The sequence below is a fragment of the Macrobrachium nipponense genome, chromosome 8 (assembly GCF_015104395.2).
Source record: "Macrobrachium nipponense isolate FS-2020 chromosome 8, ASM1510439v2, whole genome shotgun sequence".
Classification (NCBI taxonomy): domain Eukaryota; kingdom Metazoa; phylum Arthropoda; class Malacostraca; order Decapoda; family Palaemonidae; genus Macrobrachium; species Macrobrachium nipponense.
The window spans coordinates 49971802-49988234 of record NC_087203.1 but is presented as its reverse complement, the minus strand read 5'-3'; the positions used below and the strand labels follow the sequence as shown (position 1 = coordinate 49988234).

At 37.8% G+C, this 16433-nt stretch overlaps 1 protein-coding gene across 1 annotated transcript; it reads right to left on the bottom strand.

Moving 5' to 3' along the window:
• Positions 1 to 13803: 13803 nt before the first annotated feature.
• Positions 13804 to 16086, bottom strand: LOC135223090 (uncharacterized). Its single transcript, XM_064261597.1, has 2 exons — positions 15895 to 16086; positions 13804 to 15315 (listed from the first exon to the last, which is right to left on the bottom strand). Exons 1-2 carry the CDS (start codon positions 16084 to 16086, stop codon positions 13804 to 13806), a joined length of 1704 nt encoding a protein of 567 aa, XP_064117667.1.
• Between the last annotated feature and the right edge of the window lie 347 nt (positions 16087 to 16433).

The following is a 16433-nucleotide window of genomic DNA, read 5'->3' as shown; positions in this document are numbered from 1 at the left end:
AACTTTTTAATGCCTGAGAATGTTCAAGGAGGAATTTTGAAAACATAATGGAAGCATTTTTTCTGAGAAGGTAACATACCAGCAGTGAGAAATATTCTTGATTTTCATAGCTCTGTGACTACTATTTTATAATACAACATTGTGTTAAATAGGATTTACCACTTCTCTGCAGTTAACTGATATCTTTAAAGATACAGTAATCGTTTGCATGGATTAATTTGTCAAAGCTTTGTTTAATAAATTTTGTTACGAATGCCCTGACGAATTTATATTGTATTGCTGACTGGTTACCTTTCTAACTGTTATTTATCTCAATTCTACTTCACTGTAGTTAATCCATTCACAAATTAATTTATTGTCTGCTGGATAAAAAAAATTATTTTCTAAGAAGTCATAGTAATTTTCATTTTCAGTACTGTAAATATTTCGACTGCTTTTTTAGCATTAGTTGCACAGCAGATGTAAGTATATATGATTAATGAGTTTTGGTATGATCTCTCAATTCTACATTAAATGGAAGGACCTTGAGCAGTTCTAGAATGTTCAATGAAAACTTGCATATTTACTCATTATTATTTAGTATTAGAAAGACCATATGCAGGAGTCTTGTATACAGCAAAGACTTAACTGAAATTCAGTGTTTGACATAATATCAGTTATTGAAAATGTGTACTTATGCTTAATGAGACTTTACTAAAATGGGGAACGGGGCTGTACAGTTTTAGACTATAGTGGATATAAGGTTGCTCATTCCTTTTGGTTTACTACACTAAAGCAAAATTAAGGAAAGTGAATTTCCCTACTTTGATTATGCAATCACTTCTCACCTCAATTACTAAATCAGGAAGGATGTAAACCATTGCCTTTTTGTAATTAGTGATATCAAAATATAATAAAAGGGATACCTTCAACCAAAAACAAATTATATTTTAATCATCACCTGACCAAATCTACCTTGTTAGTCAAAATTTCATGAAAACACGCGGTCCTTGCAATGGGTAAGGTGGATTGTTGATCAAAATAGCTTTCTGGAAGTTGAATTCTACACCAAAGGCTAGAATTTTAAAACTGAATTTCCAATTTAGTCAAAAGCTCCTGGTAAGTTCTGTTAACACTAAATGAAATTACTTAAAAAAAATTCATCCCAAAAGCTGTAGTATAAGCTTGATAGTTTGACAGGAAATCCGAAATTGATGAATGAATACAATAGCCCAATTTCATAATAAGTTCAAGCGTGTCCCTGCTTAGGTGAAATCAGTAGCCATGGAAGATGGAATATTTACAATAGACCAAACTCACAGTACGTTCGCGTTTCATTGCTTAGTCGAAAGCAGTTACCAAAGAGAGAGATCCAAATGCTTATGGAAGGTATTCCAGTGACTGGAGGTAATTTTGCGATAGCAGGCGTTACTTATTCAGTACTGGTGATAGAAGTTCACTATCGGCGTGGTTCGGAAGTCACGTAAACCGTTGGTCCCGCTGCTGAATAACCACCGGTTCCATGCAACGTAAAAATACTAGACAAACCAAAAAAATACTTGTTTAATCTAGAATAATTGCGCTGTTGGTAGACTTCGATTGTAAATTTGTTCCGTAAAACAATATGCAATATATTTAGAATAACTTGTAAATAAGCATAGTAGCATACGCTGATAAACTGCGTATTTAAATGGAAAGGCTTGAACCAATGGTTGGTTGGTTGGTTTTATAAATTTTAGGTGTAACACCAAGCACTGGGGCAGCAAAGGCCATTCAGCGCTTACTGTATAACTATGAGACTATAAGACGTGTTATATCATATAAAGCAGGTTTATTTCTTTGAGGTAATTTACTATATTTTGAAGCGGGGCATTTTCTCCCAATAGTTCTTCAAGTGCTATATTATATATGTTGTTGGATCTTCGTTTTCTTTCGAATTTTTTGCATTCAGTTAGCAGATGACGGACTGTGACCAGAGTACGACAATGGTCACAGTAAGGGGCATGTCTTTCCTCGCCTTGCAACATCAAGTATTTGTGTGTTAAGTATGTATGTCCTATTCTTAATCTTGTTAATATGACATCTTCCCTTCTTTGACATTGTTGTCTATTCCAAGGTTTTACAGATGATTTAATATGCTTTAATTTATGATTCAATTCTAGCCATTCTTTTTCCCATTTGGATTGACAGTATTCATTTATTGTTGTTTTAATGTCATTGTAAGGAATTTGTATTTTTTTTGATAGACTCCTTTTTTACTGCCTTTTTGGCTTCTTTATCCACTTCTTCAATACCCTTTATGCCCACATGGGAAGGGACCCAACATAGTTTTATATTTATAGATTTCTGTTTTACTATGATATCAATCCACTCCCTTATTTCTTCAATTACGGGATGAGAAACTGTGTATTGTCTTAGCGCTTCTAAAGCATTGTAAGAATCCGTGTATATTACAAAGGTATCGTTTGCCTTTCCCACCATAAAGGTATGTTTTATAGCCTCTAATATAGCATTTATTTCTGCAGTGAATATCGAGCATATTTGGGGGGATTTTTTCCCCTTTTTTATTTTTATATTTTTTGTTTTTTTTACTACAGCATAGCCTACACCCTCCTTCGACTTGGAACCATCTGTATAAATACTAATGTCCCGTTTATGTTTTTCCTGGTGTGACAGAAATTCACTCCTTAATTGTGCATCTGTTACCTTCTTATTAAATGATTTTTCACAGATTTCTATTTTAGCATGTCTCCACGGAGGTATTTTAGGAGTGGTTATTTTTGATATGCTACTTGTTCCTAATTTTAGATGTTCTATATCAGGTTTTAATCTATTTTCCAATGGTTTAGAGGCTCTTGGTTTATTGTCATAATTATTTGTTATGTTCTTCATATATTTGGTGTTTGGATTATCATTAAGGTTATTTATTGTAGCTATATAATTTAATCCCATTTCTTCTCTTCGTACTTTCAGGGGATCTATTCCTGCTTCTACATACAGACTTTCCACGGGCGAAGTTCTGTAGGCTCCAGTGCATAGTATAAATACCCCATGTTATATATGACAATCCAGTGTTTTGTTAATAGGGTTTTAGAAGCACTACCATATACTTGACATGCATAATCAAGTTTACTTAGACAAATAGCCTTATTAACTTTTATCAGAGGGGTTCTATCAGCACCCCAGTCATTATGCGCAATTACTTTTATTATATTTAAGGATTTTCTCACTTTTATCGCCAGTTGCTCTATATGTTCTTTCAATGTAAGTTTTTTATCAAGTATTACACAGAGGAATTTTTTCTCATCATCATATTCAATTATATCATTATTTATGAATAAAGTAGGAATTAATTCCTGTTTTCTTGATCTTGTAAATCTGATTGCTTTTGTTTTTTGCGGTGAAAATTTAAAACCCTTGTTATCGGCCCATTTTTTTACCCTATTTATGGCTGCTTGCAGTCTGTTGGTTATGTCCAGCGCTTTTTCACCACTACTATATATGACGAAGTCATCTACAAAAAGGGATCCTTGGACTCCTGGCGGGATCATTTCAATTATCTCATTTATTGCTATCGCAAACAACGCCACGCTTAGTACACTACCTTGGGGGATTCCTTCCTCCTGGATAAATGAATCAGAGATTTCTGCCCCCACTTTCACTTTTATATATCTTTCAGATAGGAATTCCCTAATATATTCATATAAATTGCCTCCTATTCCCCATTCTATCAATTTTTTTAAAATCCCTCCCCTCCAGGTGGTATCATATGCCTTCTCTAAATCAAAAAATACTCCTATTGTTTGTTTTTTACCAACCATTGCATTTTGTATCTCTCTTGTAATCATTAAGAGGGGATCTATGGTACTTTTATTTTTCCTGAATCCAAACTGACTGTTTGACAATAGCTGTTTATTTTCTATTACCCATATTAATCTCTTATTCACCATTTTTTCAAATATCTTACTTAGACAACTAGTAAGGGCTATTGGCCTATAGCTGCTTGGTGACTCTGGGTCTTTTCCTGGTTTTAAGCCTGGTATGATTAAAGATTCTTTCCAGGTTTTAGGTATGCTGTGAGAGTGCCATAATTCATTTAAAATTTCTAATAAGAAGGTTTTGCTTTCATCTGGTAGATTTTTTATCATCTCATATCTAATGTTGTCTTCCCCTGGAGCTGTTGGACTTGCAAGTTTCAGGACATTTTCCAGTTCTTCCATGGTGAAAGGAAGATTATAGATTTCCTGATTATTAGAGTTTATTGGTATTGGGACATAATTTTTGATTTTTAATTGGAATTTTTTTGTATAGTTCGAGATACTAGATGTTTTGGCGAAGCATTTACCCAATTCATTTGCTACTAGTCTGGGGTTTGAGATATAGTTGTTTTCTACTTTTAATGTAGGTAATGGTTCTGGCCGATATCTACCCTGCAGTTTATTTATTTTCTTCCAGATTTCTTTGTCTTGAGTTCTAGAATTTATATTATTAATATATTTTTTCCATGAATTTCTTTTGGCTATCTGAATATTCTTTTGGCTGCTTTGCTTTAGCTCTCAAATATGCAATTCTATTGGCATCACATTTATGTCTCAGATATCTTCTAAAGCATGTCCTCGTTATCTTCCTTGCTGCTTTACATTCATCATTCCACCAGGGTACCAGTGGTCTAATCGGATTGCCTGAGGTAACTGGAATAGTTTCATTTGCTTTATCATCTATTGTTTTTACTAGATGTTCATAAGCATCTATGTGGTTTGTAAAGTCAGATAGTTTTTTGTTAATCACCGTTTTCTCTTTATATAAATTCCAATTTGCTTCCTCCATTTTCCTCTTCGGTATATATGTTATATTAGTATTATTTTTTTAGCTCAATTTGTATTGGCCAGTGGTCACTCCCAAATAAATTATTATTTACTTTCCAACTGAAATCTGTGGCAATTTTCTGGGGAACATAAAGTTATGTCTATTGCAGAGGTGCTATTATGATAAACATCAAATCTTGTTGGAGAACCATCATTTAAAATAATCAAATTTTTGTTATCTATAAAATCTAGGAGAATATTTCCTCTCCTGTCAGATGATGTACTTCCCCACATGGGATGTTTGGCGTTGAAGTCACCTACTAATAAGTAAGGTTTTGGTAATTGTTCTATTAGATTTTCTAAATCTTCCACTTGTAATGGTCTATTATTTACAAGATGATCTATTAAGCGACTTTCTAAAGACGGTTCCATATATATTGAGCATATTGTTATTTTTTTTTTTCAGGAATACTTGAACTGCACATGCCTGTATTACAGAGTTAATCCTAATAGGTTGGCATTTGATTGAAGAATGCGTTATGATTGCAGTTCCTCCTTGGCTGTTGTCATTTAAAATTTGTGTTGATTTCCACACATTATAATTTATGCTAGCATTGAGAACATTGTTACCTATTTTAGTTTCCTGTAAGGAAATGATATTTGCATTACATTCTCTAATTAAAGATTTTAAGTTTTCATTATTTGATACGTATCCTCTAATATTCCACTGTAAAATTTTAAGAAGGTTTGGGGTTTTGTTTTAGTATCTTTATTTGTTTTCCTGAACTTTGAATTTTATTGAAGTTGTATAATTTTGCTGTACTTTGTTCTTCTTTTGGTGGGTGATGTATTTCTACTATTGTTTTCTTTATTGGCTGAAGAGTCGCAGATGTTCTTTTTATTAGAGGTGCATTTAAATGGCTTTTGCTCTTGGGTTCTATTTCAATACTTTCTTCAATTTTATCTGATGTTTTAATTTTCTCTTTTATTTGGGTTTCTCTTTTTTCATTTTTTGTTTGCAAACAATTTTCGTTGACTTTGTCTTCTCGGTATTCATTTTTTTCCATATAGATTTTGGGTCTTACTGATTGTTTAATTTGTTTCTTGGATTTGGGTGGGGTTGTTTCAAGTAGTCTTTTTTTGTCTTTTGACTTAGCTCTTGTATTTTGCTTGTCCTCCACATTCATCGTGTCTTCTTGCATTTCTGATGTTGGTAATATATTATATAAATTTGTGTTGCTTATATGTTCTGTAGCTTCCGAGCTTGAATTTTGGGCCTTTAAATTATGAGTATTTTCAGTTTGATTTATACTGTGTAATTTTGTAGGAATTTGGTTTTGCGCTTCTTTATTTACTACCTCTTTATATGTGTTTTTCCTTGCTGGGTCTTGTAAACCTCTTACTTTTAGTTCTATCTTCGCTTCTCTTATTGACATTCCACTTCTTTCTTGTAAGATTTTTAATTCAGTATTGTATAAGTAATATGCGCATTCCTTTGATCTTGAGTGGTGATTCTGACCACAATTTATGCAAATTGGGTTTTCACAGTCCCATTTTGTGGTGTGGTTGTATGATCCACAACATGCACATCTTGGAACTTCTCTACAAATTTTATTTGAATGGCCATATTTACTACATGATTTGCATTGTAGTGGTTTGGGGATATATGGTCTTATCTCTCTCGTCTGCCCTAATACTTTAATAGTTAAAGGGAGTTCATTTCCTTCAAATTTCAATTTAGCTATTTGTATATTTATTTTTGAATTTTTCCTACTTGGGATATCATAGATGTCACATTCTTCAATGTTTTTGTATCTTTCTTAAGCGAGTCCCATCAACATATTCTTATCTATTAATTCATCGTCATTATTTGGCAGGATTATTGTACCACAAATACTATTTAGTTTATTATGCTTGGTGACTTTTATTTGTGCGTTATCTATGTTCGTAATTTGTAAGTAGTTTTCTGATTGGGCTTTAGTAGTGGTTTCCACTATCCATGTATTTGTTTGTGTTTGACGAAATTTCATGTTTTCTGATGGGTATCTGGTCAGTAAATAATTTTCTAATTTTAAATTTGAAATTTTCTTTTCACTTTCTATTGTCAAAAATCTTGTCCAAGTGTCCTTTCCAAAAAGTGATTCAAATAAAGCTAGAGAAGGGCTAGGCTGGAATTTTCTTTTGACAAATCTTTTTGGCCTAGTAAAAGGCTCCATAGTTGCTATATTTTGGGTTGAAGTGTCCAAAAGGGTGCCCTTGTTCGTTTCCAGGGTCAGATGGGAATTTAGTGTCATGGGGTCACATTTTCCGGGGGACTGAGTTCCATAGTCAATTTCCATTTTTCATTTTATTTGAAATTACAGAGAAACCAACTGCAAGTCATGGAAAAAACTGGGTCTCCTCTCAAAGACTTCCCCCTCACCAAAGACACATAGCAGATACCAACTCCCATATGTCCACTCCCTACCCTACCCCAAAGGGATGGCTCTAACATAACATGATTGGCTCAAGTGTAAGCAAAACCCGCTTTGATAGGACCGAGGGCATAGCTAGTATGCAATCATCCCCACTCATGTTATTTTAGAGGACAATCCGGATAAATTGCCGAGAGTCCTACCGTGGAGACTATACCGGGGACTATACCTCCCCGGATTCCGTAGGCAAGTCCCCACATGTAGTCCCGCCCCAATAAATATTGATGTAGAATCACATCAATATCCTCAGGGTCCAAACATATTCGAGCGGCGGGCCAAACCGCTATAGTTCCTGCCATTTGGATCAAGGTAAAGCCCAAGTTCAGAGACCCAGCTCCTACCTAACCTGCACGAGGGTTTTAGTGAAGAGAAGGACAGCTAGGGGGAGCAACTGAGCGAAAGAAAGTAAGAGATTGGAAGATGATCAAGTAAGAGAAAAATTGAGACATTTAGATTCAAACTAGGAGATAATTCTCCCAGTTCGAAAGCCCTCTTGCCCGCTACGCAGTTTCAACCATAGGTTGGAAATGCGTAACTCCGTCAAGGCAGTCTCAACTTATGAGAGGCTTGAACAAATGAAGAAAAATTACAGTGCCCAATGGGGGGCCTTTGACTTGGAGCTGGAAAATTATGAAACTGGCTTTCCATACTGAAGATAGGCGATCCCCAGACTGAGAACCACATTTGCATGATCACTAGCAGGTTAACGGCCACGTTGCTTATAGGCTGCAGACTCCACATAAAGAATTATACCACATGACATAGCTGTAACCAGCGAAATATAACAGACCACGAAGCTCATCAGCTAAAGTGGTCTGGTAAGACTTTTTTTTTTTTTTTTTTTTTTTTTAGTAATATAATTCCTCACCTTTCTTAACCAGCTACCAGGTAAGCTATGGACCTTGTCAAACGTTCCATAAGTTAACGGCTGTTGCAGAGCAAGAGCCCGTGTCAGCATGGGGTTGGCTATGTCTAATTGGTACCAGTCAGCCTTCCTGCTCGGGGATTTCCCTCCGTATCTTCAAATACAGAGTCAGTCCTGGCGAAAGTCACGAGTTTCTTGAGCATTTGAGTAAAAGCTCTCCGTCTAGCTATAGGCCTGTCATGAGCTTTCGAGAATGCCAGCTCGTGCCATCCAAAAAGCCATAGCTCCTTCCGGTCTCAGAGGTCCCAACATGACCTCGGAGCAGTTTTTTTGGTAGGTTACACAGGCCCCTGTCCCAATGCTTCTTGGTCTTAGCTACACACGAATCGGTTTGCCTAAAAATTTGGTTACTTAATGGAATGATGAGCATAGTGAAGGGAGCATGTTATACTCTCTCTCTCTCTCTCAGCCGAAGTTTGATAGGAAAGTTTATGATAAAAAACAGGCCAATAATATATTAAAATCCCAAAAATTACCGGCAATTTGACTGTCTTGTGATGGTCATTAGGATATCTGATAGGAATTTTGATTTCGGTAAATAGCAAAAAATTAATTACATATATATATATATATATATATATATATATATATATATATATATGTGTGTGTGTGTGTGTGTGTGTGTGTGTGTGTGTGTTATTTGTGGTGTTTTACCATATGAACGAACTGGACTGTAATGTGCATCTTAATTTCAGTTACAATTTAAACAATTCGGATGGCAAAATTCCTTTCAAATGTCCTTTTGCCATCATAAGGCAACTCTGTTACCAATAAATCTTATAAATCTTATACAGTGGTACCTCGAGATACGAAATTAATCCGTTCCGAGGCGGCCTTCGTATCATGAGCTTTTTGTATCTTGGACCGCATTTTACATGTAAAATGGCTAATCCAATCCATGCCCTCCAAAAACACCCCAGTAAATTTCATAATAAAGCTAAATTGACCTATAAACAATGAAATACTACAACAATTTGGACCATCAAATACCTAACTTAATACGTACTGCTAATATACCTGTAAATAAAGTATATTAGTGTGCATGGTATACAAGAAATACTGTACGTACATACGTACGTATGAAGTAAAATGTGGAAGCTTAACTTTCGAGTGAGGCTAACTCCGAAAGTGGCGACAAAGGAGGAGGACAAACGGCAGATACGTACGTACACTTAACTTTACGAAACATAAAAAAATGTAAGGAAAACATACATAAACTAAACTTTACGAAACACATTAACAAAACTGTAACACTTAACTTTTAAAAAAACTAAAATTAAAAAAAAACAATTCTTTTGTTATTTTTTACATTATTTACTTTGAGTTTTTATTTTTTTTTTTTACAAAATTTCAGCTTCTTCACCACTTTCAACTTTCTGTATTTTAGTAGTATCACTTGGTTTTTTCTTTTTGCTTACTACTCCTACTAAATGCCTCTTTAAAAAATAACTATCCAAGGAAGATTGTGTCTGCCTACTTTTAACAATGTTTCTGAAACGACTCAGGCAAACGTCATCGAACTGTGCAAGCATACGACCTGTGTAAGCCTTTTCGGGGTGTCTCTTTTCTACGAATGATTGCACCTTATGAAAAGCAGCTAGAGCATCCTTAATTTCTGCTGTTGTCATAGAGTCCTCATCCTCCTCCTCTCCGCTGCTAGAGAACTCCTCTTGAACGACGTTAAGTTGCATGGCCTCCAACTCCTTCAGGTCATCCATCGTAAGCTCCTCTTGGTGCTCCTCGAGAAGGTCATTGATGTCGTCCTTGTAGACGACCGGCCCCATGGACTTGCCGAATGCAACGATCTCGTCAAGATCTGGTTGCGAAACAGTTTCAGAATCATCAGCTTTTCTGAATCTGCAGCACCAGCTTCGCCCACGTCGAATCCCTTAAAGTCTCGGGAGGATACGGCATCAGGCCAGAGTTTCCTCCACGAGGAATTCAAGGTTCGCCTCGAAACCTCCTGCCAAGCTTGGTCGATGAGTCGGATGCATATCCCGATATCGAAATGCTCCTTCCAAAATTCACGCAAGGTGAGGTTTGTGGTATCAGTGATGTCGAAACATCTGTTGAAAAGATGTTTCGTATACAGCTTCTTGAAGTTCGATATCACTTGCTGGTCCATGGGCTGGAGGAGAGGGGTGGTGTTAGGCGGAAGATAAAGAACCTTGATGAAGGAATACTCCGCTAGGATATCTTCCTCGAGGCCAGGAGGCATTTCAGAGGGAGGCGCTTCTTTCCAAGAATTTCTTCACTGTCAGGCCGAGACACAGATTTACCCGCTCCGTGAACAAAAGCCTCATTACCCAGGCTTTTGCATTAGCCCTCCACATCACTGGAAGCTTCTCCTTAAGCATTTTGTGGGCCTTGAAGGCTCGAGGAGTCTTGGAATGATAGACAAGTAGGGGCTTCACCTTGCAATCCCCACTGGCGTTCGAACAAAGTGCAAGCATAAGCCTGTCTTTCATAGGCTTATGCCCGGGTAGCTTCTTCTCTTCCTCCGTGATGTACGTCCGACGAGGCATTTTTTTCCAAAAATGGCCAGTCTCATCACAGTTGAAGACTTGCTGAGAACTGTATCCTTCCTTGATCATCATCTCGTCGAACGTCTTTTTAAAGGCTTTGGCCGCTTTCGTGTCCGAGCTGGCCGCCTCCCCATGCCGCACCACCGAATGGATGCCAGTCCGTTTACGGAATTTCTCGAACCATCCATGCGAAGCCTTGAAGTCTGGGGTTGGCGTTGATGTCCCTTCTCCTCCGTCGTCTTTGGCCTGGGCAATCAAATCGCCGAAAATAGCACTGGCCTTGTGGCAGATTGCCGTCTCTGTTATCGTATCGCCAGCGATTTCTTTGTCTTTTATCCATTTCATCGTGCACGTGGGTCCTCTTGCTGGACAAAATAGTGACGCCCTTGGAAGGTGTAGCTGCTTTGATGGCATCCTTCTGCTTAAGGATGGTGCCTTTTGTCGACAGATTTCGGCCGCATTCCTTGGCAATCACACTCAATCGCATACCAGCTTCATACTTCTTGATAATCTCCATCTTCATTTCCAAAGAGAGCATCCTCTTCTTTCCGTGAATTTCAAGTTTCTTGGGACCTATGACTACGTATATACTGTACATAATTATGTTATGTAGTACGTATACGTATGTAGTAAAGTTCTCACACAACACGCTAAAGTATACTACAACGAAATCACTAACAAATTTACGTTAATAAACGAAATCGTTAGAATTAACAAAAACTGCGTGCGTACGATACAGATGATGCCGTGCAGTGGCCGAAGAAGCATGCCGCTACGTAGATGCATGATGGGAGGGATGCTGACCAATAGGAGAGAAGGATCTCATGGTGGTGACTAGCATCAGGAACCAATGGGAGAGCAGGAGGATGGTGGCGAGTCTACTTAGTTGGCGGTGCGAGAGTTTCAAAATTGTTATCTGTGGTCCGGGCGAATCTCGGACTTTACAGCAACAACCTTTCATATCTTGAGCAATTTTCGTATGTAGAGCCCATGGTCTAGATACAACAGGTCAGCCAGCGTGCAGCTTTGGGTATGAATCACCAATACTGTGACGTCACGCACCCTGGTGTCTCACACGCGGTTAACCAAAACAATATGCTACCCATAGTCGTAAGGTAGACTATAGGACTTGCTTTGTGCCCATATATCTTTTTATTCCTTCATTCATTCTACCATTGATAATGCCAAGTAACTGTGTAGTATTGAGCTGTTCTAATACACATGAAAAAACGAAAAACTCCAATATAAAATACCATCTAATTTGGACAATGATGAGATTCCACAAGTCAAGGAAAACCACTTCTACCACTTTTCTTTATTCGGTGAAGTCTACAAAGAAGAAAAAACACAAAATAAATGACAAATAAAACTGCACAAAGTAATGACAAAATGCGAACTGCTTATGGTATAATGAAAATAAAGACAAAATATTTAAATGCAAAGAATAAAATAGATACAACAAAATACAACTTAATAGTGACTAATACAGTAAATATTACTATCACTCACAAAGTCCACCCGACTATATGTAAACAGTTATCCAAATTTAAAACAAGAGCATATTCACATATGGTCTGTCAGTCAGACCTTGCTACTAAAGACCAAACGTTAAAATATAAACAGCCTGGAAGCAACCACTAGCAAATAGACAGTAACCATATTAATGCTCGTTTAAGGGTAAACAGCATTTGCAGACACCCAAATCTTTAGAGTAATAAATACTTAAACAGCACAAACAACCGTTTGAAAGTCTGCTACACTCCCGCCTAGTGGAGAATGCAATGAACCACAATAATTTAAAGGACTTTCGAAACATATACATATAGAGAGAGACCAAATCAGTTTGGTTTACAATGTAAATGAAATTCTGCCAATTTAATTTTGAGCATCTTTATCTGCCTTAGCTTGGAATCCATGTTGAAGCTCTTGTACCGTAGCAATTAAGCAAAGTTTATGAATGGGTCTCTCCCAGTGAACCACCTTTCCATTCTCCACTGTTCGAACAGTAACTCTTCGAACAAGCACATCTTTTCCGGGATGAATCCTCTCAACAAGATCGCGCCTCCACAGTCCCCTAGGAGCGACACCTCCCTTTAAGCCTGGTTCCAGAAGAAGAACCAAATCTCCAACTGGAAGATTCTGTTTGGGATGAAACCATTTTGATCTTTGTACTAGCTGAGGAGGCATATAACGAATCCAAGTCTCCCAAAATATCTGAATTCTCTGTTGAGCTACCTCTACCATGCTTCTCAAGTTCACTTCGTTACTGGCATATGGTTGTAGAACTGAAGGTTGCCAGTGAGGAAACAGTAAGTCATTGCCGGTTATAGTTGGGGACTCAAGAGGATCTGGTCCGTTTAGGAAAAGTGGTCTTGAATTAACAAGGTACGTCACCTCTGACAGTATTGTTTGCCATTCCAAAGCACTGAATATCTTGTGGTGATAATCTGTTACTGCATCTAAACCTCTTCTACAGTTTCTGATCAATGATTCAACAACACCATTCATATGAGAAGCGCGAGGTGTGTTGAATTTCCACTCAAATTTTGTCCCAGCAATTGCAAACTTGTCCTTTATTAGGCTCTCGTTCCAAGAATTTATCCACTTTTGCAATTTCTCTTGAGCCCCTATGAAATTGCGTCCTCTGTCACTTACTGCCAAAACTGGATGGATTCCATGATTACAAGTAAATCTTCTCCAAGCACAGAGAAAAGCATCTGAAGACAATGAGTCGAACAATTCAAGAGATATGACACGAGTGACCGTGCAAGTTATGATCATTATATTTCCTTCAGTGCTTGCATTACGAGTTAACTTTATTTTGATAGGGCCAAAGAAATCTAATGCAACTCTGCTAAAGGGGGGGGGGGGGGGGGGGGGGGGGGGTATTGGGCTCACCTCTGAAACTTGGCAGTTCCCCCATCTGTTGGCCCAACAATAGGCGACGTCTGGTTCTGCAGAAACAACACTTGAAAGCAATGTCCTTAAATAATCTTCCTCCTCCAATATTGTAAACTCCACGCTTAAAAGCTAAAGCAATTGCGACTCTATATCCTTGATGACCTGTACATCGATGAATCATCTGAGCGAATGCTTCAGCCAGGGAAGAATTCCTCACCAATAAAACTGGATGCTCTGCTCGTATGGGTAAATGGAGCTTTATGTAGTCTGCCTCCAATTCTTAAAATGCCTTTTTCATCCAACTTTGGGTCAAGCTTTTTAATCTGTTTATGATTAACTTCATCTTGATTATTTAAAGACTTCTGGCTTGCATTAAATAAAGCCAGTTCTGCTTCTTGTATTTCTTTAGGTTCTAGATGACTTTGATAGTTTTCTGGGTTTTGTTGTAATAGCAAACGGTGGCAGTAAGTAGTTATTCGTACAAGTCTATTCCAGTCTGAAGAGAGTTCTGTAAATCTTTCCTCAAAACTCTCATCAGCCAAAATTCCAACAAATTGGATCCTTTTGAGAGATTCTGGTGTGTACTCTTTAACAATAGAACTCTTCTTTTCAAAATCATATGTCGGTTCCCCAAAATCACAATCTTGAGAAATGTTCAGAAGAAAATCAGGACCATTGATCCATCCTTGTAGTTCACTTGGCTTTATTGGCTTGGTTAATGCATCGGCAGGATTCAATTGTGAAGGAACATAGCAAAATTCTTTTGAAAATCCTGGCAAAGCATCCTGAATCTCCTGAACTCTAGCTGACACAAATGATTTAAAGGTTCTAGCAGGAGAGCGAACCCAGGCCAACACTACTTCTGAATCGGTCCAAAATTTCATGGTACTAACCCTGCCAACCACTTGCAAAACAAGCAAGGCAAGTCTAGCCATAACCACAGCAGCAGTAAGCTCAAGACGTGGAATAGAACGCTGTTTCAACGGAGCCACTAAAGACTTTGCGATGACGAATTTCAGTTCTACTCCATGAGAAGTATTCCATTTCAGCCAGATCACAGAACCTAGGGCAGATTCACTGGCATCACTAAATCCATGAAGTTGAGGGTCTCCTAGAGAATCTTCTGGCTTTATCATCCGATCTAGTCTAAATCCAATTAGTTGATTCATTTCACGAACTAATCCCTTCCACATTTTGATTTGTTCTTCACTCAATTCATCATCCCAACCAACTCCACTAGCCCATAAATCCTGAAGACAAATCTTGTATCTAACTATTACAGGAGATAACATACCTGTAGGATCCCACAACTTTGATAGCAAACTAGCAACCTTCCGCTTTGATAGTTTTGAAAACTCCTCACTGAATTTGTCTAGCTGAATAGCCACACTATCCGTAGCCTTATCCCATGCATGACCCAAAACTCGTGTTTGCTTGTCTTCTGGGCATCGGTCAACAAAGGGGTCATTAGAATGCCATTCTTTTATTCTGAAGGAGCCCTTTCCTAATATCCGATCCACCTGATCCATGGCTGCAATAGCTAATTCACTCTTATCAAATGATTCAATCACATCATCCATGTACATGCAACAGTTAATTAACTGTGCTCCAATAGGTTCCTCCTCCTTGAATGTATCTGCCAAAGTGCGTACAGCCATCATAGCTATGTCTGGTGCTGGTTTATCCCCAAAAGGAAGGCGCAGCCACTGCCAGTGACGAATTGGAGAAGATAAATCAAAACGCCATACAAAGCCGGTTGATATCTCTGATCCTTTTCAGCCATAAGTATTCAATTAAAAAATTTTTTAACATCGCCTGCAATTCCTATGCTTTTCATTCTTCAGTGAAGAAGGCAATACAGAAGAGAGTTCAAGAAATCTGGCCCTTTGTAAAATCCATCATTCAAACACAAGCCATTGAACTTGGCTGCAGAATTCCATACGATGCGAACCTTTGTTGATTTGTGTAGCTGATATACAGCATGATGTTGTAAGTACCATCCCTCATCTCTGGATTCCTCTGGATATAATTCTCTGACAAAGCAACTGTCAATTAATTTCTGGACTTCTTCGCTATATTCATCAAAGTTTCCATTTTTAATTAATTTTTTTTCTTGGCTCCTAAGTCTTATTTCTGCTTGAGGCTTGTTACACTCCAATGCTTCAGGGAAACCGGGCTTCCAAGGCATTTCCACAGTCATGCGACCATCCGCATTAATGCAAAGCTTATTTCGACAATGTTTTATGAACTGAGACTCTGCTATTTCCTTATCTGAGCAAACACACAATGTTGTTGGTGTCATCAGATGTATATAATTTCTGCAAATCCTCCAAATGACTCAAAAACTGGACCCTGGATGCAGCATGTGGTTTGGGTTTTGGAATATTCCCTCCAAAAATGGTCCATCCCAAGATACTTCTGACGGCAACTGGAGACGATTCAGGAGACACAGAGTCTTTTACGCTCTCAACTGGCATTATAAGGAAATAATAGTCATAACCAATGATGATATCAATTTCTGCTTCATCTGTGGGTAACGTTCCCTAGGCAGCGTTCAGATGAGGATACTCATCAAAAATATCCCCTCCAACTGCAGGAATGTTATGGGCTGGTTTCTCAATTCCAATTGCAATTACATTGTATGACTTAATTCCATTCACTGGTGTAATTTGGATAGAAAACTTGGCACTGCTTTCCTCAGCAATACCTCCTCCAGCTACTCCATATCGAAACTTGAATGGTTCACATTGCAAGCCAAAATGCTTGGCTGTGGATAACTTAAGCAATGTTGTATCAGCACCTGTATCAATAAACGCAACCACGC

Coding starts and splice junctions, on each gene's coding strand:
- LOC135223090 (XM_064261597.1), bottom strand. CDS start 16,086: ATGCCAGTTGAGAGCGTAAAAGACTCTGTGTCTCCTGAATCGTCTCCA. Junction 15,316..15,894: donor CTGATGACACCAACAACATT/GTGTGTTTGCTC, acceptor CGTCACTGGCAG/TGGCTGCGCCTTCCTTTTGG.